The 27947-nt window shown below is 44.9% G+C and overlaps 1 protein-coding gene across 7 annotated transcripts in view; it reads right to left on the bottom strand.

Moving 5' to 3' along the window:
• Nucleotides 1-1793: 1793 nt before the first annotated feature.
• DPP8 (dipeptidyl peptidase 8) overlaps nt 1794-27947 on the bottom strand; it is a 29794-nt gene continuing 3640 nt past the window's right edge. For 5 of the 7 annotated variants that reach the window (XM_054836668.1, XM_054836666.1, XM_054836663.1 and 2 more), the window contains 19 exons: nt 27513-27782; nt 25828-25940; nt 24708-24881; nt 23633-23801; nt 22273-22383; nt 21758-21886; nt 19713-19774; nt 18571-18671; nt 17262-17439; nt 16126-16285; nt 14618-14697; nt 13987-14139; nt 13518-13653; nt 12580-12725; nt 10785-10931; nt 9924-10076; nt 7677-7819; nt 6861-6972; nt 1794-6285 (listed from right to left, as the gene is read on the bottom strand). In XM_054836668.1, the coding sequence (XP_054692643.1) occupies nt 6163-6285; nt 6861-6972; nt 7677-7819; nt 9924-10076; nt 10785-10931; nt 12580-12725; nt 13518-13653; nt 13987-14139; nt 14618-14697; nt 16126-16285; nt 17262-17439; nt 18571-18671; nt 19713-19774; nt 21758-21886; nt 22273-22383; nt 23633-23801; nt 24708-24881; nt 25828-25940; nt 27513-27771 (2649 nt within the window). In that variant the 5' untranslated portion in view covers nt 27772-27782 and the 3' untranslated portion in view covers nt 1794-6162. Of the gene's footprint in view, nt 6286-6860; nt 6973-7676; nt 7820-9923; nt 10077-10784; nt 10932-12579; nt 12726-13517; nt 13654-13986; nt 14140-14617; nt 14698-16125; nt 16286-17261; nt 17440-18566; nt 18672-19712; nt 19775-21757; nt 21887-22272; nt 22384-23632; nt 23802-24707; nt 24882-25827; nt 25941-27512; nt 27783-27947 lie in introns of those variants that run through there. The other 2 variants (XM_054836669.1, XM_054836670.1) reach the window with 2 other exon arrangements.

Raw genomic sequence — 27947 nt, forward strand, 5'->3', positions numbered from 1 at the left:
CGTTGCTCCTGCGGCTCGCTGGCCTCTGCCCGTCCTTCCTGCGCCGGAGCCCTCTGGGTGGATCCAGCACTGCCCAGGCAGAGCATCCCACACAGGGCTTGGCCTCCGCGCTTGGCCGAATCACAATTGGAAAATAATTGTCACTCAAATGAGGATGCTTGGCCGTAGCAGAAGGCTTCAGGTGCCTCGCCTGACACAAAGCCCACACGGTCTCCAGAGCTTAAGAAATGGGCGGCTGCATTAAGGTGGGCAGTGGGACCGCCTAATGGCTCGAGGAATTGTTTTCCTCGTCCATCTGTGAACACAGGTTGATAAATGGTTACTTAAAAGACCACAAACTTGTTTTCTCAAAGTCATTTAGAATTAGAGGGACAGCACAAATGCTGGTTTGTCAGCGTGACGCAGAAACATGGCGAGCTGCTTGTTTGCCATACTGACCTGAGGCGGTGCCTGCGCAGGAGCTGTGCCCTCCACCGCAGTGCCCAGAGCCGCCTGCCCCTGAAGCTGCTCCCGCTCGGCGCAGCCCGCGGCGGAGACCTCGCGGCTCCGGGCTTGTCCCATCTCCAGCCCAAGAGGGATGTGCCAGTGCGAGCCAGGCTCTCCGCTCTCACAGAGCGGGAATATTTTATAAACCAGCAGGACAGCATGGATGGAAAATGAGTTTACAAAATTAACATTTCTAGGATTAAGACCCACTGGTGTTTGTAACTAGCACAAAGAACTGTCAGAGTTTATATTAAGTGATACCACTGAAAGCTCACCTTGATTCCTCCGTTTCCAATGAAGGAAGGGGTGGCTGCAGGGCGGTTGTAGCTCTCCCTGCCTATCACATCCCAAACCACAGGACATCGCAAGGCCTTAGGGCACCTGGAAGAGGACAGAAATGCTTTTCCATAATAAAATCCTCCGGGCACAAGAGCATGTGGAGAAACCTCCCTCCCGACACAACTACACATCCAGTTCAAAGGCACCAGCAGGTCCCACCACCAGCCACAAGCTAAAAGCCCACGGCCAGGTGCCGATGTGACACTTGTGTCCCGGTGTGGCACTTGCATCCCGACTTGCGTTGCACAAGGGCTGCTGAAGGCTTTGCCAGGTTATGGTAGGGCCTACACAAACCCCAGAGGGAGACACAGTGCAAGGTATCAACACACCGATAGTTACCAGCTTGTTTCTGAAAGCCACCAAACCAGAGGGTGCTTCCCCATGGGTGAAAAATCAGGAACGTATGAGTAAAAACACAAATCGTGACTGCCGTGAGCTCTGCCCTTCTGGGGCAGCACTAAGTGGAATTGGGGTGCCCGCAAAGCCCTACTGCTCATAGACATCCGTGAGGTGATGGTACGAAGAGACACCTCTTCTCCTGGCAGAGCCCATCCGCCACACACAGGTCCCTCTGTCCTGCCTCGGCGCCAGGGCCACCTCCTCCCCGCGGCGCTTGGCCCATCTCAGCCGGCGAAGCCGCAGTTGTGCCGTACCCGGTGCGACAGCTCCGGCTGGTGGCTGCCGAGGGCCACGAACAGCATTCACACGGAAATGTTTAGGAGGGGGAACGTTGTTATGCCAAGCAAATGCCTCATCTTCCTGTTTGTATCAACCCACCTAACCACAAGAGGCAGGGAAAAAAAAAATAAAAAAATTTGCAGATGCTTTTGCTAAACACCCAATGTATATAAAATACACACGCACATTTCCCATCATTGCTGCTTTCCACAGCGCAATGAGGGAAGAGATTTAATTACACACAAACTTCACTAAATCAAGAAGACAGACAGTTGAAAATAGAGGGGAAAAAAACCATTTAATTCAATTTATTTAGCAGCATCTTTATTGCAACAAAGGTTTTGTAATAAAACGCAGCAAAACTAATGTCTCCACTTTACATGATTAAAAGCCATGTAGCTAGAAAGGTGGGGGAGGGAGGGAGACCAATAAACCCACTGGAGTGAGACATGCAATTTTGTTAATGCAAACAGCAGGCACTTCATGTTCTAAAATTAAACACCTGAACTTCTACTGTGCAGAACATCCAAGTAAAAACCGCATGAAGATCTCTCTTCCCCTTCCGAAGGAGCGGCCCGGAGAACCGTGAGGGGCACACAGAAAGTCTTTACAGGGTTCTGGTACTCAAGTAAACAGGCAATTCAAGGCAGTGTCCTAATCTGGCTGATTATTTCATTTATTTATACTCTATTATTGCCTCGTCAAAAGTTGAGCGTCACGTCATCAGCAAAACAGCCTGCCTTACACACAGACACACACAGCAGAAACACAACCCGCTTTTCCTGGTAGGGAATAAGGGTTGGGACCCCCGGGCTCAGAGTTTGTGAATTCTCCGTAGTTTGCCACGCAGGCTCAGACGTACGGTGCTCCAGGGCTAAAGCATTACTACCCCATCCCGCTCAGAGAGTATTTCCATAGCCCGTGCCCAAATGCCACTAGTAAGTAGGGAATGCACTTTCCATTCTAATATAATGAAGCGAGTCAATTTTCAAAGCTTTACTTGGTGCTTTGAACACATTATTTAATTAACAAACAAGTTAACTGAGTTTATAAAAATTAAGCAGTTCTGGGTAGTTACTAATACTACTTTGTTCTGAATAAAAAGCGGTAATTGAAAACAAAGGGGTGGGGTGGGGGGTGCAACTGCAATGCGAAGGGTGAGACCCAACAGCTTTGCACATTGCACACTCAAGAGGAATCATGGGAAGCTGCCTTAAAACAGGGCAAAAGAACGTGCTTCCACCAGAAACAAGCACAACCGATCCCAACCACTCCAAACGAGAAGAAATTGCTGGCATCAACACTCAACAACTTCAGTATCTCATTGCTCAGATCCCCATATTTCATATATATTTACGTTCATCTCAAAGACACCTGTGCAACTCATATCCACCACGCAACGAAGGCTCAGTCCTGCTCTGGCAGACCTCTGCTGAATGCACAAGATCCCTCAAAGGGACACGCTAACATCTGGTTTGGGAGCGACAGGGACAATTCCTCCTCACACAGTTTTGCTCCACAGAAAACCTCCCCTGCACGTGCTCCCCCAGGATCTCACTAGTCCTGCTTAAAACTCACATTAACCAAGACATTTTATAACATGCAGGAAGTGACAAAGTATAATCCCAAACAACCAACAGGCTGGAAACCTCTTCTTGAGGGACAGTACCATCTCCTGCACTACAAGGTACGACCTTGTCCTGGAGCGGGCGACTCCAGCAGCGCAGAGCGGGGCAAAGCCACCACCCTGCATGCCAGCTCTGGACCAACACTTCACCAGACAAGGTGCAGGACTACTACTCCCCCCAAAAATACCAATGCAATGGTCCTCAGCACTAACACCTTCCTACCTCTGCAGTCTCAATTGCAACAGGCTTTGTCCTTCTTCCCGCATCACTGGGGATTTAGTTGTTGACTGTGTAGGGCTGGATCAGACCTCATTTAAGGCATCTCTTACACCTTCACCTACAAGCAGGCGTCTTTTGCAAGAACTACAAAACTCTGATGATAAATCCTCCCAGCATTTCCACAGGATAAGAGATCATGGGGTCTTAAAGTGCTTAACTACTGTAAAAAGAAAAAAAAAATTGCAGGAAAGAAATACATAATTTATGTTGCAAAATAGAGTACTTACAGTACATTGTACTTTAATAGCTTTTCAATATATATATTTAAAACAATGGAAGGATGCATTATTAAAAAATTGTATGTCAGCACTTATCATCACATCCTGTGCTAAATCAAAACCTAGCCTGGTTTACTTGCATAACATTTAGTTCTTCAGTTCCCAAAAAAGCACTGTTTGATGAAGGCCATTTTTGTTCTGTTTTTTAAACAAAAGGATCAATTTCATCTTAAAAATCATATACATTTACATTCAAGGGTAATCACCTCTAGAAAAAGAACAAAAACACCCCAAAAAGCAAGTTAATTTAATATTGAACAAAATATAAACAACCTTGGAAAAGGCGATACTATCCACGTGTAATTTTATACATATATGTATATATGAACAGATATAGATATATGTATATATAATACAGCATAAACACGTAAGGAACACAATGGAATTCCACAGTAACAGCTTATACTTGTCTCTGCTCACTGCTGCGTTGTTCTAGTTCAAATGCATCTCAATTCTGTGTCTCTCAATTCTGACTCTAGCACGCTCCATAGGGATGCTGCGCTCGCTTCAGTCACAATTAACTACTTAAGAGGAGGTGTTAGAGGAGCTGGGCTCCTTCCCTGCCATGTCCTTCCCAAAATAAAACTGCAAGCCTGTTACTGATCTGCTAATAGTATTTTAACAGATCCACATATAATCTCTGCGATCTGAAAACCAGAAAACAGCCCAAACCAAACATCTCCGCCTCAGAGGAAACTTGCATTTACTGCACGCCTGTTTGCTTCAGCTATCTTTTGTGTAACCCGAAAAACAGATCCCGTTCTCACACACAGATTTTACAACCACGTAACTGCACCAGCTCCGATAGCTTTGGTGCATATGCCCAGCAACCTAACTGAAAAACGATGCGGTTTGATACAACGCAGCCAGATTGCGTTAAATCCTGGAGTTTCAGAATCAAGCCGAACAGTACAAAAGCGAGGAAAATACAAGGTTACAACATGTGGAGTACTAAGAGCGTAAACACTGAGAGTGATTCCAGATTTTTAGAAGATGAAAAGAAAGTCATGCTCTGCTTCTCTCTAGCACCAAAACAGAAAGAAAAGGAAGTTCTTAGGTTTCTAAGAAAACCATTAAAAACTTACAGAAGTCTCAGAGGCAAGCCCCAAGGGGAGAATTTCCTGGATTTAAAAGAATCATTTTGCTATGGATTTCTATCTTAAACGACCTGGTGCAAGTTAAAAGTGACTTCACACACTTATGATGCTTTTTAGCCAAGCCTGCTGCTTAGTTAAAACCTCACCAGCAAACACACAACTGGGATCACATATCCTTTAGGCTTAGCAGGGTTACCTTAAGCTATACAGAAGGGGGGTTCTCAAATACAGCATCATAATCATGCCACACAGCAGTGCTAGAAAGGACCCAGGAACGGAGGACTGAACAAAGTACGAGCCTGGGCAACAGTCTCTCAAATAAAGCAGGAAATTCAACAAAACAGTTCATACTGCCTCACGTGTACTGTTCGTGAGGTCTCTCCTTGCTAAATCCTCTGTAGACCTTTGAATTAGAGTACTGAATTTTAAAATTGTAACAGGATGCATATACCTATATCATGCTGATGTGACGGTAAGAAAACAGTATTGCAAAACCAGCTCCAGAATGAACATCAGGGAAGGTCAGTGAGAAGTGGACTGCACTTTTAAGCTTGATTTAAAATTTACAAAGTTTCAGCTCTTTGACTTGTTAGTTTACATCTCAGAATAAAAGATCACAGTAAAACATCATTTCCCTTCCCCACTGAAATCAAGTACAATCAGGATAGGATCTCAAGCTGCTGAAAGGGGGGAAAAAAGGAAAAAAAAAGAGTATGATTTATCCTAGGGAGAGAGGAAAACACTGAAAAGAACCTGGCATTGGCTGAACCGAATCCAAAATTTAAATTCTTTAGGAGGCAGCTTAAAAGTCTTTCTTCTTAAAAAACAATTAACATCCAGATAGGTGATGTGTCTAACTTGTGACCAGCTTCTAAGGAGTAAGACACATCCCTTTCATGAAGCATAAAAGCTATATGATAGCATTTAAACTGTAATACAAGTTGTAACCATTCAGGTAAACTCTTGCTGTGTAGTGAGGAAATCATCCAGTATTATGTAGTAAGATACCAAGGAATACACTGTAAAAATACATCAATTATGTCATAATGCTTTTAAAAAGTGAAGATCTGGTGCTGTAGAAGTACGTTATTTTCAGTTTCAGCTCCTCCCCCAAGAGAACACCCATGGTACTGCATTATACCACAGACATTTGATTTTATTTACAGCTTAAGCTTTAAAGTTATTAGGTCACCGTACTTTAATTTCCTGTATGGCACCAAATTTACTTTTAAAAAAAAGTGTCTCTGTGTATGTGTGTGTGTGTACGCGTGCGTGTACATGTGGCAGGCACCAAAATACAATGTTCCATCCTATTTTCTCTAGTTTCCTATATCTCCTCGTTCGGTAAAGCAGCCAGCAGAGTTCTGCAGAGGTCAGTTACATTGCCTTCAGGGCAGCAATACGAGAGCCCAGATTCTCTTGCAGGTAATACAGTAGATGGAGTTCATAGTGCTCTCCTGACTCGGGTACCCTTATACTGTGTCTCTCCTGAGGGTAGATCTAAAATATAAAATAAGGTCATAAGTATCCACAAAAGTTGCGGGCACCAACATTTAAACCGGTTGTCAGAATCACATTCAAAAATATTCGTGTCATCTCCCTGCGTTATCCCTGCATTTGAGCTAATACACCCCATCCTCTGCTGCCGGAGCCCAGAGACAACCCATTGCACTCTAATCCAGCTCCTGCCGTGCTGGAGGTGATCAGCCTGCCCAAACTGAGCCATCACATAAATCAGCACGCGCCCAGGTCTGCAGCACGGTGTGGGATAGCTGGGCTACACCTGCACAGAAACAGCAGGGTTTAATTAAATGCATAAGCTTGTTCCACACTGAATGAACACTACTGTACTGCCTCCAAACGGCAGGTCTCCTTGGGAGCAGCCTTAACTGCTCATTTGCCTAATTTTTTTTTTTTTGTTTACTCATAAAATCTTCCTTTTAAAGAAACGTTAGGCTCAAATACTACAGTTTTATCCTAGAACTCCAAGCTGCCCAGCACAGCCACGTTACAAGTTCCAATTTTGGACTCCTCAGGACAGACACATTACCATCACATCTTGGTTCTGGCCTTACCTGTAAGTCATACGGTTTCCCAGCTCTGACTAAAAAGCTGAGCAAAATACTAGTGTGTGCAAAGTGAACATTCTCATCCAAGAATCCATGTAGCAGCAGCAAACGGTTTGGTCTGAGAAAAGCAAGAGACAAACATTTCTAGACAGCATTCCAGAATCTGGCAGTCATTTCACAGTCTACACACATCCCTTCAAAAACACTCAACAGAAAAAAAATATTTGCACTGAAGACAGTGATTTCACTATTGTAAATTGCTCTTGGATGGACGTGTGTCCCAAACCTATTCTTTCCTCCTCTAAAAGTTCTTCCTGCATATGCACATCACGGTCAGACCTTTCATCTGTATGTCTTCGTTATTCTCAGAAGTATTTCCTAACTTGGACAATACAACGGCTTAACATTTGCTCAGAATCACTGCTGATTTTCAGCTCTTTGGCAACTCCGTGCTGATACAGCCTCAGAGCATGCAGAAAGCATCCTGATCAACTAATTTTTGTCTAGCTTAATGTGGCTCTAGAGTGCTAATCATGTAATTGAAGACATGTTTGTCATTTCTTTAGACATAAAAGATAGTCTTTAATTACAGCTAGGATAAAAGGGATTACATGGAACAGCCTGTAATTATGCAAATGTGCATTCAAGTCTAAGTTTATTAGTGTTGGGTTTTGGTCTTTTTTTTTTTTTAAATTATTATTTAATACTAGCATTTCTAATTCCAAGATTCAATTGCCAAAAACAGGGAGATAAAAATGTGTCCACGGGGCTTGAATTTTTCTGGTAGGAAAAGCAGAAGGCAAGAGCCAGAACCAAACTTACTCAGAAGGAAACTTCTCAGCTTGCATGGCCACCGAACCTAGGTAATACCCCTGCTCGTTGTGATCCGGGTGGCCCATGTAACGCTCTGTGTAACCAGTGTCATAGAAAATCCACAGCGTGACGGGTGCTCCGGCAACGGCAACCTGCAAGTTCAAGAGCTCTCAGCACAGGGAGGGGAATGATAATACCTCAGCCCTGATCCAGGGATGTCCCTCCCTCCCACATCTTTATCCCAGAGCACCTATAATTGCCCAAAACACACTGATAAGTTTACAATCCACAGCCTGCAGTGGAAAAAGAAAAGCCATCCTCACTCTCCCTCCCACAGTTCATACATATCAGCACAGTTCAGCTACAACCTACATGTGCTGAAAACAAGGCAGCTGCTGGAAACAAGGAAGATCCTACAGACAAATCAGAAGCAACACTAAACATATCACCTGCAAGGCCTGCTGAGGGAAGTGGATTTTGTCCAAAATATAGAGTACTCTGCTTTCGGGTTGCAAAACCCTTGTTCATTTGAACGTCTAACAGAAACTGGGATAGATAGCTCCCTAGGACTCAGCATATCACCTTGCCTCGCTACCACCAGCTTGCAGAGAGGCTTGTGAAAAAAAGACCAATGAGAAAAAAAAAAAACCAAAACACCACCAAAAATCCCTTTGCAAGGCATGTATTTTTAAAAGTAGAAATACAACTTTTCTTAAGGACTTGAGACAAGTAATTATTAAACCTCCCAGGAATATTCATGTTGGACTTAGACGAAACAAGAGCAGCCACAAAGAACAAAACACATCTGGAGAGCAAAATCCAGCTCTTACCACATCTCTACCTTTGAGACCTGCCTAACAGCAGGCTGGGCATTTACTATAGTGGTCTAAAGTCATGTAATCACAAGAACCTCTTTTCAGTACCACTCCCTATCCCCAGGTTGCCCTCCTGGCTGCTTCAGAACACACTGCTGCGAAGCAGCATGGGCAATTTGATCTGGGAATAGATCAGTCTGCAAAGAAACTATTCTCTCACAGCAGGAAAGAGGGGAGGAGGAAGAGGTGTCATTTTTCAGCAGGATCATTTCCCCTAGTTGGTTCACAGCACAAAGAGCTTGGCTGACACAAAGCGGGCAACAGCCAAGACTGTGTAAGGTACCTTCAGCATAAGTGACCTGAGATTGGTATAGCTATACCAGCACAGTTAAGTTATTGCAAGCTCCAACAGTTTAAAACTCTTACACAGTTCCAGAGAGGGAATATCTTCTGTGCTCAGCTGAATGAGGTGAACAGTTGTTCTTCCTCACCCCAGCTCATGAGACTCTCAGATATTCCAATAAAACTGGCCTACCTGAACAGCCCCACACTCCTCTTACATGCTAGGTTTCCTGGATGGCAAGTGTGTTCTGCCCAAAAGCACCCTGCTCGCATTAATGCGGGAAGCCTCATGGACAGCACTGCACCCTGACATCAGGTCAAGATTATGTCTGGCTCTTTTGGAGCTGGGGGGAAGCAAGCACAGCGATGGTGCAGTCACATCATGCTCTTTGGGGTGGTTATGCCTAAATAACACCACCACACTCTTCTGGGGGGAAAAGCTGCAAATTTATGTGGAGAGGTGGGAAAGCATGGCACTTAATTGCACAAACACAGTTTTCTGATTTGAGGCATCTCTGTTAGTATTAATTATTGGGGCTGTACTGGTATTGCTGCCTCTGAAAAGCTGAGTCTCATAGCTGTCTCAGTACAGACTCAATGCAAATACCAGTCCCAGACACCTCTCAGAGCCCAACAGTGACAAGAGGCTTACAGAGGAACAGCGTCTCACCCCCATGCTTCACAGAGAAACACAAGCGGAGAGAACTGAGGAGACAACCCAAGGTCACACAACAACTTATAACCGCTCTTGCAATACCCATTGAATGTTGGTTTTAAATGGTACTGTGGTTTGTTAGCACGCACTAGCTTTAAAGAGTGAATAGATTTTCAGATCTGTTGTCTGCGAAGTATCAAAAAATCACCAAAGCGTGGAAGCCTAGTTAGAAATTCCGTGGAAGAAATGTGTGCTAGAAAAGCAACTTTCCTCTGAACTCACCCAAATGGAAGAGTCCTAAAGGAAACAGCCAGAGCACTGTGTCCTCACTTGTCTAGAACAAGCTCAAATGTCTTTGTGCTGTGAACACCCGTGGGAGGTTACACGATTAAGGGAAAAATTCTGTCTGCACCACCAGAATAAGTACTCAATGTATGAACATACCCTGAAGATATCTGACCTCTGCATTAAAGCCATAAGAGAGAGGTAGCCTCCATAGGACCAGCCATGAATGCCAACGCGTTCCAAATCAATGAAGTCATACTGGGATGCTAAATACTGCAGCCCTTCCACTTGGTCATCAATTTCTATTTGTCCCTGGGAGGGGAGAGAAAAAGGTAAGTTTTGTTAGTTCCAGACAAAAGTTACGTTCTCAGGATTCCCAGAGGTAACCACCTTCAGACCTTTGCTGCTGCTATTTGTTCAGCACCTGACCGCACACCAGCACTCCACTGTGCTAGGCATGTCACAGAAAGATGACCCTTTCCCCAACAAGACAATAAATACATGCTAACCCACCTCTTAACTACCCTTTTCTTCATTTGTCTCCTTGCTTGGTGACAAGTAAGATTTTTCAGTATTTTTTCTTTTTGCAGTTACAAAAGCAAGGCTGAATTCTAGCTCCTGTACACACGGCCAAACACACTCACCCTCTGCGGCCTTACACAGGAACTGCCCTAAGTAGTTACCCACGCTGCGAATGAAACTATCCTGCTTCGTGTGAACAGCACAGCATTTCTGGTGGGAATCAGAGACCCCCTTATGAACCACCCTGCATCATGCCTGCCAAGCTGGGGTTGGTTCAGAACCTCAGAACGCTGACATTATATATCCTTCCCATAGAGCGTCCTTCCTCCCTCAAATATATGCTGCTCAGCTATGCGCAGTTCCCCTCCCCTGATCTAGGCAATTTCACACAAGCAACGCTGGGCATCTGTGCCAAATCAGTGCTTCTGCTCAGGTAATAGTGGGACTCAAATTTGTTTCTGGCTGAAAAAGAAGAACTAGGCTCAGAGCTCCACTCACCATTTTGTATTTAAAGGCTCCTTCAAACTTCAGCCCTCGGTGGCAGGAACCCCTGTTGTCAATGACGACGACCACGTAGCCTAAAGAGGCCAAAGTATTCAAACGGAAATACTTGATTCCTTTGAACCGATTGTTCACTAGCTGTACCTGGAATAGAAGAGCAGCAACGGCACATATGTAATGGAATCCAGAGGTCGCATCAATTCAATTTCAGATTTTATTTACATTTACCTTCCTTTAAAAGTTTTATACATTCTTATAATATAAAGTTTTCAAGACCCCTACTCCCTGATGCAGGATTCCCTCTCCCTGCTTGTGGTCTGCTATGAAATAAACTCTCTTTCCCCAGTAACAAGCCATTCTGTCACAGATGCAAAGAGCTGATCCGAGCTCTGCTGCAGCATCAATGGGCACGAAGCAAGAGGCACAGCTGCTGACAGCATAACCCAACCCCGAGCCCGCAGCTCTGCTCTCCACTCTCTGTTCTTTCCCAGGAGAAAATCTTTCCCTTCACCAAGTCTCACTGCAGCTGCCTTGGACCACAGCAGGGCACAGAAGAGGTGGGGGAACCAAAGCAGGGCTAAGGAGCTCATCTTCTCCTATTCATCACTGGGAAAAGGAGGACTGCGGAGCAAGCTCTCCTGAGCACACACCAGTAATGGTCACTGCTAACAGAGAGCTCCCCTCACATACACATGGGGGAAGTGAAAACAAGGAACAGGAGCCCCTATGGAGAAGGTGGAGATAGAACAAGGAACGGTGACTATTTGCACTCCCCTTTCTAGTTCAACAAGGCCAAGTGCAAGGTCCTGCACACGGGTCGGGGCAATCCCAAGCACAACTACAGGCTGGGCGGAGAATGGATGGAGAGTAGCCCCGAGGAGAAGGACTTGGGGGTGTTGATTGATGAAAAGCTCAACACGAGCCGGCAATCTGTGCCTGAAGCCCAGAAAGCCAACTGTGTCCTGGGCTGCATCCAAAGCAGCATGACCAGCAGGTCAAGGGAGGAGATTCTCCCCCTCTACTGCACTCTGGTGAGACCCCCCCTGCAGTAATGCATCCGGCTCGGGGATCCCCACAACAAGAGGGACATGGAGCTGTTGGAGCGAGTCCAGAGGAGGCCACAAAGATGATCCAAGGGCTGAAGCACCTCTGCTATGGAGACAGGCTGAGAGAGTTGGGCTTGTTCAGCCTGAAGAGAAGGCTCCAGGGAGACCTTACAGCACCTTCCAGTACCTAAAGGGAGCCTACAGGAAAGCTGGAGAGGGACTATTTACAAGGGCAGGGAGTGACAGGACAAGGGGGAATGGCCTGAAGCTGCAGGAGGGGAGATTTAGATGAGATATGAGGAAGAAATTCTTCCCTGTGAGGGTGGTGAGGCACTGGCACAGGTTGCCCAGAGAAGCTGTGAATGCCCCTGGATCCCTGGCAGTGTTCAAGGCCAGGTTGGATGGGGCTTTGGGCAACCTGGTGTAGTGGAGGGTGTCCCTGCCCATGGCAGGAGGTTGGAACTAGATGGATTTTGAGGTCCCTTCCAACCCAACCCATTCCATGATGCTATGATTGTCCCAGTTCCAGCTCTGTTATTCCATACCTGTTCTCAGACAAGCGGTAGTGCCTCGATCTATGACCCAGAAATCATGACCACTCACAGCACCTTCAGCCAAGCAGCAAGTCACCAAACAGGCAAAACCACTGCACGCTATCCTCAGCGGAGCAGGAGCTGTTCATACAGGAAGGCAGCAGAGTGATCCAGGCCCCTCCACCCCACTGCTCACCGACATGCCACACTCACCTGAGGCCCTCCATAGATGAAGAGCACAGTGGGGTACTTCTTTCCAGGTTGCAGATTATGAGGTTTGTACATCATCCCATAGAGCGTAAACCCCGCGGAGCTCTCGAAGGAGAAGACTTCTGGGGGAATGTAATCAGGAAGAGGGCCTGCCACAGGAGGGAAGAGAGTGTCTGATTTAAAAGGGAATGGATGAATAACACAGTTCTGCTCCAGCCCTGCCCCATCACCAATCTCACTGAATCCTAGTGGAGCTCTCCTGCACTTTCCAGCGGATGTGGCTGGGACCAGGCAGAGGCTGGGAGTGCCCCAGCCCCAGGGGAGCTTTCTCAGTCCCATCACATTCCCAGCCCTGCTCTCCTCTGAACATTAGCACCTCTTCTCTGACACAGGCATTACAGGTATCCCATCCCTTCCTAACCCCACTGTGGACTGACTGCATTAACACATGGAAAGCATAGGATACGGAGTATGCCTTGGGGAAGGAGAGATGAAAGGGACAGAAAAAAAATGGAAAAATAAAAGCCCAAGAGCTGTCTCTCAAAGACATGAGTAGGAAGCAGCGCACAACTATTTAAGGAATGTATGCCCCTCCCCAGAGGCCCAGAAGCATTATATATGCTCATTAGCAGGCATACAGCACAGACTGAACGACCACACTGAAACACCTCCCCCAATGCTAAAACTGGCTTTCTACAGTTCTGCAGAGCCAGCAGAAACTTAGTAATTTCTACTCTAAATTCCTTCATGGCCAGTTTATACCCATTTGTTGCTGAGCTGAAAATGTCAGTCAGGTACTTCTAAAAACTCCTCACACAAGCATGAGTTTCAGAGACAAGTCTAGTCACCCACAACAGTGAATCTCGAGCATGCATATTCTGGGATATCTTTCGTTCTGTGACCCTGGTTGTCCTTCTCCAGTTCCTTATCCATGTTATTACCTGCTGAATCTAAAATGGTAGCCCAGAATTCCTTTGTTCTATGAGCTGCATCATCTTCAGGTCCTGTCAGCCGGTAAAGTGACACACAGTGCGGGTTCTTCTGATTACTGTACTTGCTGATGAACATGTCACAATCCTAGGGAGAAAAAGACTACATGCTGCCACAGGCTTATCTCCTCTGCTGACTGCTCTATAGCCCAATTCCGGCGAAAAGAGCCAGGCTCAGTTTCAAACAATTCATCCTGGCTCCTTTTCCCAGAGGTGAGTTGAAGAGCAACCAAACTGGGAGGTCAAATCTGGTTTCCAGGGTGCATATACGCACTCACTGTACAACATACAGGAGTACACAACGCAGTTTAAAATCTACTTTTGTTCTATTCAAATACAGCCTTGTCTGCTGATTGATGAAGGGCAAGACTGGCAAGAAGCCACAGCACACCTATACAGGGCCTCACAGGCAGACAGGTACCTGGCTGACACAGCAGGCGTGAGAGTAACCACGTTCTGTCAGCCGCTTTACTTCTCCAGGATTCTCGTAGTTAACAACGTACAAGTGATGCTCTAAAGGTGAGTCTTTTGTGCCTTGAAAGTACACCAGCTTATTGGTTTCATCAACATAGATCTGTTAAAACCAAAACAACACATCCCTCAATATTGTTTCTTGCCAAAATAATACCCAGCTCTACATGTGGAACTTCCTCACCCTCACTGCTGCCTTGCAATATTTTTGCTCCCCTCTCCTCCTCTTTAAGCCTTCAACTTAGTGGGGAAAACTCCTTGTTGTCAAGCATCCACACAGGACCACAGAGGAAAAGAAAGCCAAGTAATGTTGCCTGTGTTGTTTTCCCACACTGCCAAAATCCCCACCTCTAGTTCAGAGCAGCACATCAGAGGTACAGAAGGATGAAAACACACTGTAGACCAACAAAACCCACATGACACACGTGCTCAAACTCAACATCAGGGAGTGGCAAGGTCCACTCTTCTCAGGGAGCAGACCCTCACTAGCATGACATGTACCGATTTGTGAGGCCTCAGAGACCATCTCCTGCCGTGCGCGTTGCTTGCAGGATAACCACGCAGCAAGAGCAGAGACTTACGTTGGATCCGTGTCTGCCAAGAACTTCCCATTCTCCACTGGTAATCGCTATCTCCTCTTTGATAGGGCACTTGAAGTCACCTGCAAATAACCAGCATACAGAGATTTTACACTTTTACATTTTACAAAAACACACGGTCACGATACTACTTCTTCCTTCCAAGCTTTTGCACTAGACTAAACCCAAGAGTAACCTGCCTTTGCACAAGACCCACGCCTTTGCCAGCTCCCCAAACAAATATTAGGGCTTGTACCACTTAACATTCTGTGAAATATATGTTAAAAGATACACAGGATGCAGGATACACTGGACAGCTTGCTTGCCTTTTTTAAAGTATTTTGTCACTTGCACAGAAATAGAGGTTTTATACTAATGGGTGTGCAAAGGGAATCTCAGGTGTCAAAAATGGAGAATTTTGCAACAGGGTGTGCAACAACTCTGCTTAGAATTAGGGAGATTTAGCGAGATAAAGAAGTTGGATGCATTCAGAGAAATTTCATCAACCCAGGATATAATGCTTTCTGGAAAAAAAGAAAACAAAACAACAAGGTGCATAAAACTAAGATCTCTAGTAAAATTAGGCATATTTTTTGTGCATGCAGAGCTCCGGAAGTGCCTTTGACACACACCAAGTAAATTAAGTATCCCAGCATGAAACTGTAAATTAAAGAACACATGCTGTGGAAAAACCACTCCGGGAGCTTTGCACACAGCTATATCATGCATCTGAGCGAGACCAAACTTTGACTGCAGCTCGGAAGCATACGGTCCTTGAATTTTTTTGCTTGAAATGACTCTTCCTGCATTGCCACTTACAACAGCTGCCAGTCATTTTCTCCTGCTAACATCTCTGCCTATACAGCAATACCATGATTGTTTTTAAGAGCAGAGAGGCATCCTCCGAATAGTTGTCATATCACAGGTTTTGCTGCTAAGCACACACGTTCATTTTAAAGGGACTCTCGTGTGGGCCCACTTGGACAGGGAGGCCCTCTAAGGACCTTTTCACCGTGTGTTCAAACTGCGCTCTTTGTCAGTCTCTCTGCTACCAATCCACTCGTAAAGTCTGACAGGGACTGTGTTGGTTTTACTTGCAAAATCAAGCCCTGAACCAATGTATATCTACATTGGACTCTGCATGTCAGTAGCCCTGTAATTGCTATAATGATTAACCTCTGGCAAAGTCAGTACACAAACAGTCCCAACATTGAGAAGGAAAAGCCAGCTGAGTGCATTTCACAGTATCCCAGGGAGCTTGTTTCCTATCTGATTTTTTTGAAACTTTTCCCTCTAGTCCATCAGGAAGAATCAAGGTTAAAACTAAGGCATACTGAATACAGAATAACCCTGGTACACTTTCAAGAGGAATGACTGTACAGTGAAGTGCTCTCCTGGACAACAGCAGGAGTTTCCAGTACGACAATAATTCCTGCCACCTGGCTGGACATTTATGTCCTCACTAGTCAGCAGCAAATGCCCAATTAAAGCAAAAGAGTAATTTCACTCACTTGGACCAGGAAGGCCTCCACACGACCTTTTATACTTGCTCTCCTTCAAAACTGAGATGACTTTGTATAGGTGCCGGAATCCTGTTTTACACTCGGAGGCAAAAATGAACTCTATCTCATCTTCATGTGTTTGAGGGAAAACATAGAAGATATCATGGATCTGTGGAGACAGAGCAGTGGATTATTGTTATGAGCAGGACTTTGGCACTGAAATCACACACAGTAAGTTCCTCTTACTGCTCAAGAGACAACACAGTTCACAGTAGCAGGGCACAGCACTGTCCCTTACTGGGAGAACCAGTTATGCTTATGAGCCAGGGGGTGTCTGCAGACAGCAGCCACACATGCTGCACAGCTCCAGGCTTTTTGCCAGTCTAACTTCTGGCCACCAAACTAATTTTTTTCTGCACCTGCCTTTCTAGCTTAGATACAGAGGTGGGTCCAGCTCTGCAGACAGCATATGAGAGCCATCCAGTGAAGCCAGAGTTCAGTGGCCTCCTCTGTTCAGTGCTGTCTAGAAGCCCACAAGTCAAGGGTTAAAAAAAGATGAGCTGACATCACCTTTCCAGTCATGAAGACGCCAACTCTTGCTTCAAGGGACAAACTTTTGAGGGACTCGGGAGCATTTATCTGTACAGTATAAGCTGCCAGTCAAAAACCACTCCAGCCGGTAAAAGTAATGGAGAAAAGACAACTCACTGCACCATCCTGAAACCATGCACACTATTACTAAGGAGAAAACATGGTATCGGAGAGAGCACTTGCTGTATAGAGATCATTCACTGGAAGGCTCTGTGCAAATGCTCTCTGCTGAAAGATCCAACTACCTGTCAGTGATTGATGCTCCCAGGCCTTCCTGCAGCCTGGCACACCTCCAGCAGAATGTAATTTGAGAGACATCGATCTGTATCTGCAGAAGTGTGAACAGCACTCATTTTTACAGCGTTAGCCTAGCACACCGGTGTCCGAGTCTCACAGCACAGGCCCTAGGGCACACCTCTGAGAACATTACACACAAACCTATTTCACCAGACTATATGTAGTTAAGGAGGGGTTTTAGTGACCGTTAGCAGACTCTTGGGACTTGTTCACCCAAAATCACCTAGATCAGAGAAGGCTGACATTCAAATTCTTACATTTATCCAGATGTCTGTTGTTTCTTCATAAATAATGAAAGGTGTAACAGAATCTGGTACAGCATCGATAAGTTTCTGTCTTTCCATTGCATCATCTTCTGTGGGGATGAATAATGCAGGAGGGATCAAGACTATCTGAAGTCGAGTTTGGGAGCGATCCAGCAAGATGGACCAGATGCTGTTGAGAAGACAGATATTAGAGAAAATAACATACAACCATGAGTATTAGACAGGTCTAAAATCTCAACAGACACTCATTAGCACTAGGCATTTTGAGGGAGTCAAGAATGTTCAATTTCAGATTAAGCACAAAGCCACATGTAAAATTTCACCCACATAAACAAATCTCTTCCACAACACAAGAACTTATTTCACTTCATTTCAATATTGCATAAGCACTGCCGGTGCAAAAGTTTAATTAATTCCATTCTCCCAGATTTGAATTGTGCTTTAGGGGAGAAAGAGAAGAGAAAAATCAGAGGGAATAATGAAGCAGAAAAATTTCAATTGAAATTTCAAGATACTTGGGAAAATACTAATGTGTTAAATCTGTACCTGGCAAAGAACAATACTGGCACCTAAAAGGACTGGCAGCAGACCCTGCCATACTTCTGATGACTTTACACGTAGCTCTAACAATAATCCCGCAAAAAGCAAGATAATGGAGCAAACGTGTCCCTGCATTTCTACATTTGGGGGGGTGGGGTGGGAGGAAGGGAGGGATTAAAAAGGTGAAAGTCATCTTTAGATTCAAGAATTGGAGAAGTGCAATTCTGGAGAAGCTTCTGGTGAGTTAGAAACACTGTACTACATCATCTACAGGGTTAAAAATGACATGCAAATGTAAGTAGCACTTACAGCAGGTTTTCTGATCAGTAAGTCTGGTCAGCAAGGATGGTCCAGTGGTTAGGGTGCTAGCCTAGGGCCTGGGGGACCTGGGCTCATTTCTCTCCTCAGCCACAGACTTCCTGTGTGACCATGGCAAGTCACTTAGCCTCTCTGGGCTTCAGTTCCCCATCTGTAAAATGGGGACAATAGCACTGCACTCTCTCTCACAGGGATGCTGAGAGGACACATACATCAAAGGCTGTGAGTGCCTGATACCAAAGCAATAGGGCCAGGTACCAGAGAAAGAGACAAGGAGAACTCCATTTTGGTTTTGGAAAAATTGTCCCCTTTGCACAAACAAGTTTGTAGAAATGTAAAAATGAAAGCAGGCTTAAGCTTGAAGATGACAGAGACCACTACATTCTGCTTCTAACTGTATTGCCCCAAACCCTCTAAGCAGAGACAGGATTAACATACGCACTATTTTCCTTCTGGCGTCCACCCAGCTCTAGCAATGTACTCTACTCCTTCAAAGAGGATCTCGAACGGCTGAACTAGCTCTTTATCCACAACATCTGCAATCTGTTGACAAAGCAGCAATTCAGTGACACTGAGATGAACCCCCACAACCAGTTTTCATGCACGATGAGAGAGACTCTGGACACAGAAGACTTCTGTGCAGCTCAAGCAACTTAGATTGTTCAGTCTTTGCAACACAGAGGATTCAACCCTGTCTGTAGCCAGACACCAGAACAGTATGAGAGTTGCACACTACCAGCACAGCCACGGCTGGGACTCCAGAAACCTGGATGCTGCTCGCAAATCCATCGCTCGTCTCGGACAAGTCACTTGAACGCTCAGTTTCCCCACGTAAAGGGGAAGTGATTTGTACCGAGCTATTTTGTAAGTTGTTTTCATCAGTAGATGTTGAACATCCTGCATGACATCTAGATATCAATGCGGTTCTAATTCACGGTATGCAGTTCTGCAGTCTGTCCCTGCTGGGACTGGGGACAAGTCACAGTGGTACCCAAAGGGTCGTGACAGCTTTCCCTGCCTTTGCTGGCTGACATCAGCATCGCTATCCCAGCAGGTGACTGTTGATGGCTCAAGTAGCTCAAGAGTACAGAGGATCCCAATAATGTATGGCTGTTACTGTATCTGCTTGGTAAGATTAATTTCTCAACTGTCCGAAGATGTTGGACAGGGCTATGGAAATTTCTGCGTCTGTTAAAAAATCCCAGGGTGAAAGGAAAGTTCATCTCTTTCCATAAGTTCACGCTTTTGTAAGGTGATATATTGTCTTTGCAACCAAATTTTCCCAATATCTGCAGCCAATCAAGAGATCTGTCACATAAGAAGGTCCACACCTAAAATATTCCGCTCTGCAGCTGCGTTCATAAACCAGTGGTAGGGAAGAAAAGCACAGCCTTAAGAAAAACTGCTGCACACACAGACACCAAGTACCTGCACAGGAACAAGGCAACTGCACTGCCTCCAGAGAAGCCGTTAAGCTATCACAACCAAGAAAGTTTATTTGTACTGAACTGGAAAATGAATTTTACCGAAAAAGAATTACAGGAATTATATTTATTTGGAAAACAAGCCGAACATAGAACTTACTCTGCCTTCCGCATTGATTGTCACTTCAGATATCTTGAAAGTGACCTTTGGATTTGCTGTACCTATAAAAACAGATGTAAGCAGTCAGGCACCAGTTGTTTACTTCCAAGAGGGCAGACTTGAACTGTGGATGATTGTGATGTTATTCATACAGAACTGAAAAGGCAAACAGGAGAACGCTCTTTGATCAAACAGCCTACTTGCACGTGTGAGAGACAGCACAGAACCAGGCAGGGAAAAGAGACTGCAAACACGAGGCAAACTCAGGGGATGTAATCCTGCAAACAGATCTGATCAAGAGCCATGCTACTGTCACAGGCCGTCTTCTCTCCCACAGTCAAAGGACAAAGGTACTAGTTGGAAGTAAATGCTCAGGAGTGATCAGGGTGGCAAAGCAAGCTTTGGTTTACTGTTTGCCTGTTATTCTTGAGGTCATGCATAAAAAGTGATCCAGTGCTAAAAAGCATCTTTGAAAATTAAGAGCAACTCACTCTTAAAAACCTATTGCCATGACTAGTGCAGTTGAGATAACAAAGCTACAGACTTGTGTTGAACACTGAAAATCTAAAGTTAACTCTTTACACAAAGCAGCAACTCATCCTGCTGTACAGCATGTGCAGAGCTAAATGTCGGGGCCTGCTCCACAGCAAAGGTGGACTATAAAGAATACAGCTGCTAGCAGTTGATCCACGAGAAGCCACAGATGGCAAATTCCATGTACTCTGAATATTCTCAATGCTGCTGTGAAGTAACCCCACTTCGTCAACGTGGTTTATACACAAAAAAAATGATGCACTGAGGTGAAATTACTTCCATTGGCCTATTTAAGTACTTACCTTCTCCCTGGGAAGAATTTTCTCCACTACCTCAAGCTCTGCCCTCATAACAAGCCACAGAAAAGGGCTATTGCCCCTGCAGCTCAGACTGGAAACTAAGGCCCAGAGATTAAAACCTAGATTATTTTTTAAAGGGATTTGGGCTTTGGTTAGCTTGTTTTCCTAAACCGCTGAAACTTAGCACTGAACAGAGCTATGACAAAATACCCTCAGAAATCTGGGTGTACACAAGCAGTGAAAAAACACAAGGAGTCATCTTTCGCTTCCCAGGCTAACACTGAGCCTTTCTTCTTCCTTGAAACAAGTAGTAAATCAGGATCATAAGCAAAAAACTTTTCCCAGTGGATCAGGGAATCTGCAAGATCTGAAATGAATTCTGCAACTTCGGAAGGTCAGCAAAACAGAAGATATTTCTCCAAAACATGAAGATTTCAGGAGTGACGAAAGAGATTGAACCACTTAGTTAACTGTGAGCAATATGCCTCACTGAAACAGGAGGGAAATCTCAGAAAAACAAGGGTCGGACTGTTCAAACTTGCCCCATACACCTGACTGAATCAGCACTCAGCAGGTCTGCATAAGTCCCACTTCCAATGGCATTCCACTTAAAATGCTTCAAGCCTGCCCTCACCCCTTTACTCCTGAAGCCTCCAGATCATTTACTGTTTGAAAATAGGACAATGGGGGGTTTTCCTGGTAGGCTGTAAGTGTGCTGAGTTTGTTGTTCAAAGTCCAAGAGCAATCATGGAGACCAGAGTCCTTCAGAACTTGAACTACCAGGGCACTGCCAGCACCTAAACAGAACCCCCCTCAGAAAAATCAAAACGCTGTAATTCTGCAGCTATTCCCTCAGAGACACAGGGCTGTAGTGAGAATCAACTCCTCAACAACACAGATCTGCCAGTATCTGAGACAGCAGCTCCAAAATAGTGCCAGTCAGATAGGGTTTCCGTCAACTCCTGAGAGATCCAGACTCAGAGCTCTTAGTAACCACATGGCTGGAATATCAGCAGAGTCACCGGTGACTAATCTAACATCCACAGCAGCAGTTTCCCCAAACACATTTCCACCACCTGAACACCATATCAAAGACTACTCAACACCTTTCCAACAACCCCCTGCTCTAGGCTAGGAGAGTCGCTGCTGTCAAGCACACGGAATAAAACACGTGTCTTCCAGAAACAGAGATGTAAGGGATCAGGGTCTCACCAGTTTTGGGGTACCGGAAGGAATCTGTTCTTCTTGTCTCCAGCATGGGTGATGTGACATGAATAATTTCCACCTCTGACTCATCATTTTCTTCATAAAGAATTCGAAGAACTTTACCCCCATTCAGTGCTGTAAATGAATTAACATTTCCTGATCAGAACAGTTCTCATTATCAGTTATTGCAGGCATCAATATTCTCCCAGGAGCACAAGCAGGTTGGAAGGATGAAGAAAAATCCAACACAGCCTCTGATTCATGTTTCATTAAGCAAAACAACTGTGAGACTCTTACAACTCCTACCACTATTGTGAGAAGGCAAGTCTCTTCCCCCAGTAACACGTGCTCACAAGGCCACTGTAACTTGCCTACCGCTGCAGATAGCTCAAAGGAGCTAAGAGCATAAGGTTCCTATCTCGCATAACAACAAGTAACAGAAAAAATAACTCTGCACTGGACAGCACAGCGGAGGGGCCACTACTCATGCCTGTCAGACACAGTGGATCCACCACACTTACTTGGCTGTGCCTTTGGGCCCCACCAGTAGCCAGTGTATCTGTCAAACTCCTCCTGCAGCACAAAAGTAGCCACGCCAGCAGACTTGGGATCCTCCTCAACATTGGCCAGTTCTAAAAAAAGACACAAAAGAAGTAGTTCATGATGTTCTGCAGAATCAAACCAGTTCTGCATTATCCCAAACGTGGCCCAAGTTCACCCCCTGGGAACAATTACACAATAATAAATCTGACTTCTCAGCAGATTTGTTTTCTGCTTCTACCCTGCTCTGCTGATTTATTTAGGGAGGATCTAATCCTCTCTGACATGGCACCTTCTTTTAGAAAAGGAAAGCCATCGTCCCTTCTAACTCCTACCAAATTAGTCTCTCGGTGTTCTATGTACTACACCAAGAAAGAAAATGTTCTCTCCACCTGAGCTCAGTGAATTGGAACCACAACTTTTAAGAAAGTCAAAGGAAAAAAAAAAACAAACAACAAACCACCAAACTTTCTGAACAACTAAAACTGAAAATATCAATGCACAGAAAAATGAAAGCATTGGTATCTCATTCACTGTACAAACCAAAAGTAACAGACTTACATAACATCTCAACATGATGACATATCCATAGGGCTTCAATATTTTTCCTGTTACCCTGGAGGTAACTTAGCAGCGCTCCATAAATAATTATCATCTGAGAAGGAGTCATTGCTACAGTTTATTTTTAATGTACTTACATAATATTGTAATATTTAACATTTAAATAAGCTAAAGCGTTATTATAAAGTGGCAGAAAAATTAATTTAACTAAAAATTAAATTATATAGTTTAAATACACAAAGTATGAGTGAAATACAAAATGCAACAGATTTTTAAAAAGTGCTTTATCCACAATTTCCCATTTTCCTTCCTCCAGGATATGTGTCTAAAGCAGAGTTGGGGAGGGTACAAAGCGAGAACCTAAGTTATTGAGTATGAGGGGCCAGCAGAAGCCACAGTGCTATTCAGAAACTGTCTATACTGTTTCTAAATGGCCCTGCAGGCTGATTTCACTGACAGAAACTTCCCTCCAGCTCTATTCCACCCACAACTCCTCCACACAAAAAAGGCTGTTCCAGTAAAAAGGAATGTGCTGTGTTTCAGGAGAAGAGCCCTTCCATCTGTGCTCAACAAATAACTCGCTTTGCCAGATTCCACAGTGCAGGGAAAAGAACCGTCCCACAATATTTGCACTAGAGGAAACATGTAGAACGTGACAAGGTGGAATAAACAGTGTCCATTCCCCCAGATTTCAGAAGAACCCCTAGTGCCATTGCTTAATTCAGTCTAGCAAGAACAAGTGCAGAGGAGGTGCAGAAATCTTAATTCAGGATGCATTACCATTGTGCACAAATGTTAGCCTCCTTTCTTCTCTGGTTTCTATATTAGATATCCAGATGTCATTGCTATGTATAAATGCAATCCAATTTGGATCAGCTGGACAAAGCTTGGGATCCATACGGATATTTGGACAGCTGGTCTCTACCAGAATGGGTCTTAAAGGCTGTTGCTGTTTGGGAGAAAAAATTTAAAAAAGCACAGTTAACAATGATAACACACGGACACTTAGAGAAACTAAACTGGATTATCAGAAGGTCTTTAAGACCACAGTAGTGTGGACACTGACTTCAAATACACAGATTTACAACAGAGGAATCTATTAATTTTAAACACAGAAAAATACTATGCAGATATTTTATAGCAAAAGTTGTGCTTGTACCATGGTTGCACTGATCCCACCAGGGCCTCTTTCACCAGCGGTGAGGATTAGCCACAAATCAGAAGGCAGCTTGCCTAGAGAAGCCTGGCACACTCTTACAAACAGCAACCTAAAACAAGGCTGGCAGAACATACAATCTTGTCCTCCAAAACCAATTCAGGGTACAGTAAATTCCCCCTAACAGGGTTAGACAGACATCAGGCATTTGTTAGAATAATTATAGATTATTTCAGCTTTGAAGTCCAGCTGCAGCACCAGCAGAGTAAAGGCTGCTTGTTCTGTAAGTTATACAGCCAAATCTTGTAACACTTACAGCGCTAACTGCTGAACAGTGACTCTAGACCACAGCTTGGGAACAAAAGCTGCCTCTGATGTGACTTCTGACTACATGAAAGACCACAGAGCATCACAGCCTTTGCATTGCTTTTTATTAGCATTGCTACTTATGAAAAATCAACAGAATCTGGTGTCCTGCCCTGCTGCCATGGTTTCTACCCTTTCTTTTCCATCTGAGTTTCTACAGCCATGGAAATGCATCCTACGGAGGACTTCTCTGCATTTCAAGGGTTGTCAAGGCTACTTGCCATGCTAGTGCAGCACAACTGATGATCACACTCTGCTCTCACTCCAAGCCAAAGGAGCTTCTAGCCAGAGGAAAGTAGTACTGCAGAAAACAGGAGAGATGAGTAAACTCACAGTGAATCCATGAGGGCCTCCATCTTTTACGTGATAAATTCCACTCCCAGCCTGAAACAGAAAGGTGCCGCTTTCCCGGTGGTAATCATAAGAGGCAATCCCAATGGTACCAATTCGCTTCCTCTCCCGTAGCAACTCCTCTTCACGAGAGTACATCCCGTAGTCCAGGATGGCCTGAATACGGGCAGAGGAGCACAATCAACACCTCTGCTCTGCATGTCTTACTATACCATCAGAGCATCTCTGCATGCCAAGCTTCCAGGAGCAGATGGCTGTGCAGACACCCTCCTCCTCCAGAATCCTGCTGGCGGCCAGAAGCCCACTCCTGCTTGTGCCTCTGCCATCAGCACTTGTAGGTGCAGGCCACGATCGGATCCTACACAACTGCAAACCTGAGAGCCACTTCTCCCATAGCAGAGCCAGCATTATTTCTAATACACGCTTGTATAAGAAAGATCAGACTGAAGGTCTGTTATTTCTAGAACAAGCAGGAGAGTCTTTGCTAACTTTCGCAAAGATACACAGTGACTGGTCTGGTGGGAGGAGAGTGCAGCATGAATTTTATGTCTGGCTGACAGCCTCAGGAAATAATATGGGAAAAAACACACCTAATTCCACATGGGGTTTGTCCCACCTCCTCCAACCTGCCATGGTGCATGGGGTGGGACTGGTGCGCAGAGGTGAAAAGGGGACACACGTCCTGTGAGTGGGAGAGGGATGCTCTGCTCCAGCATGAGTCACGGAGCCACTGACTGATCTTCAGGGGGACTCATCGCTTCCCCCTGCAAGACAGTGATTATTGGAGACTACAGGCTCCTTCAGCAATCCCCAGGATCTCACAGCAGAGAATCTGATGCAAATTAGCACTTGCAATCTCTGCCGACAAAGAAGGAATCATCCAGCACACACAGTTTTTATGACGCACAAAGGCTGTAACTCCAAACACTGATGAGAAAACTGTGCTTGTTTTTGAGATGGCTACAGAGTTAGCCAAGTACAAGGAGAATCTTAAAACGTTTAAGACAATAAACTCCAAATTTTAATGATGACTTATAGGTGTAACCCCAAAGCCTGTGTACTTGCTATGTTTTCAGGAAGCAAGAAAAAAATCAGGACCCACCGGAAAAAGATCCAAGAGAGGCTTCCAGGAAAGCAACAGGACAGCAGCTTTGTTTATGGTTTTGGGAATTTCAGAGTAGAAGAGCGTGTTCTCCCTGTTCTCTCCAGACATTGCTATTGTGAAAGTGAGAAGGGAAAAAAAAAAAAAAAAGAGCATTAGCTTTCTGTTAATAATCCAAACACTCTCAAAGGATACTAAGAAACATTTTCACAATCCCTTCCTATCAGAGAAGGTACTGACAGTGTCTGCACTGCAGCCCTGCTCTGGGAATTCCCTGCTTCACAGAAATGCAAGTCACAGAGAAGGCAGAGAACAAGGAAATACACCCAGGCTTACTCCATGCTGCCTGAAGCATATCTGTGTCTTTGTGAAGGCTAGGGGCCTTTTTATTTTATAAGCTTTTAAAATTAAGGAGGGCCTTTCTGCTCATTTCCCTGGCTGGAATACTGCATGATGCGGCTTGTGTTTCAAAGATAACGTGTCTTTAGGAAGGTTTGAATGCCCCTTTCCTGCTCCCCTCCCGCAGCGCTATTCAGATTTCTGAAAGCTCCTGCCAAGGCACATGGGGATCAGCCCAGAGGGAGCCAGATGTACCCTGGGGAAGGCCACATCTGACCTATAGTTCAGGAAGTGGCACATAGGAAAGCAGAGCTCATCTTGGCTGGGGTCAGCCTTAATCCACCCTCAACGTGCTTGAACTCAGCATCATTCAAGGATTACGACCCCCATCCTCTGAAAAGGGGAAAAAAAGAGACAGATAGATAGCATCTTTCTGACTATGCCACTGCACAGCACAGGCAAAGACTCTGTGAATCACAAATCAGAGTTTAAGCAACTGCCCTGAACAGCAAGTAACGTGGCTTGAACATGGTTCTGGCTCCTAGGCCTTTGCTCTGGCCATTGTTTCACCTCCTAATCCAGATTTTCATGGACTTATGTTCAGCTAGTGTAGCTTTTGACAAAAGCATTCCTCTACCACAACGTTCGCTCCAAAAAGCCACCCAGAAGGTTGCTTACAGTATTACTTACAGTGCCAAATCACTTCAAGCACAGCTGCAACTTACAAATGCAGATGTATCAAGCAAACACTAATTAGTGAAACAATGCAGAAGTGAGGCACTGAGGCCAAGAACAATAAATTACATTAAATTCTTCATTATCAAGACCAAAAATGGTGAGAAAAACAATCTTTAAGCTGCCCCCGCTCTACAGTGCTATTTATTCCCTCCAGAATCCCTCGAAAATCTACTCCGTCAGCAGCTGAGGCACAAAGGACTCTCAAAATTACATTTATAATCCATTTTAGAAGGAAATTTTGAAAGAGAAAAAGGTTCTACCCACTAGTTGTAATTAAGAGAAAGGAGATCAAACTGACACAGCTTTCAGAGAAGGGATATCATACTTGGAGTGAGACAAAGACTGAACCAACTTAACCCTTCCTCCCAGCTAGGAAACACATCCCAAAAGACACTTCACAGTTCTTTTCCAGCTCCAACAGGCCTAATGGGTCACCTCCAACCACACCATTAAAATGCAAGTTTCGATGAAACATTACACCAGCCAATCTGGCCTGAAATCCATTCTGGTTTAACTGCCAGAAACATCCAGCTCTCAAGAACAGTCAAACCCAAACAGCCTCCACAGTGACTGTTTAGTCAAGGCACAGGCTGTTGCAGCAACCTTACCCAGATAGTAGATCCTATCGGAATGAGGTCCTTCAGGATCATTTTTCTTCACAAACGTGAAGTCATGAGGGGCTTTTGCCATCATGTACCCATGATACTTCCGCGTATCTGTGAGCAGTTTCCGAAGCTGGCTCCAGGAATGTCTCTCTACATAGAAAGGTTCCAGTTTTAGCTGCTCCTCTCTCTGGACCTGCTCTTCACGGCCCACAGTTTCAAAGATTTCAAGGCCCGGCTGTTCAGTTTCCATGGCTGCTGCCATGTTGCATGTTTCTGGAAGAACAGAATAGCAGAGGTTCAGCATTCCCTTCCAGCAGCCCAGCAAACATTCCCTTCAGATTCCCAAAATACACCACAGCACAAGCGCTATAAGAAAACCACCATTTCATGTGGGAAAAAAAACCCACAACAGAATGAAGAGAACTAAGAAAGAGATTT

The sequence above is a fragment of the Grus americana genome, chromosome 10, assembly GCF_028858705.1.
Source record: "Grus americana isolate bGruAme1 chromosome 10, bGruAme1.mat, whole genome shotgun sequence".
Lineage (NCBI taxonomy): Eukaryota > Metazoa > Chordata > Aves > Gruiformes > Gruidae > Grus > Grus americana.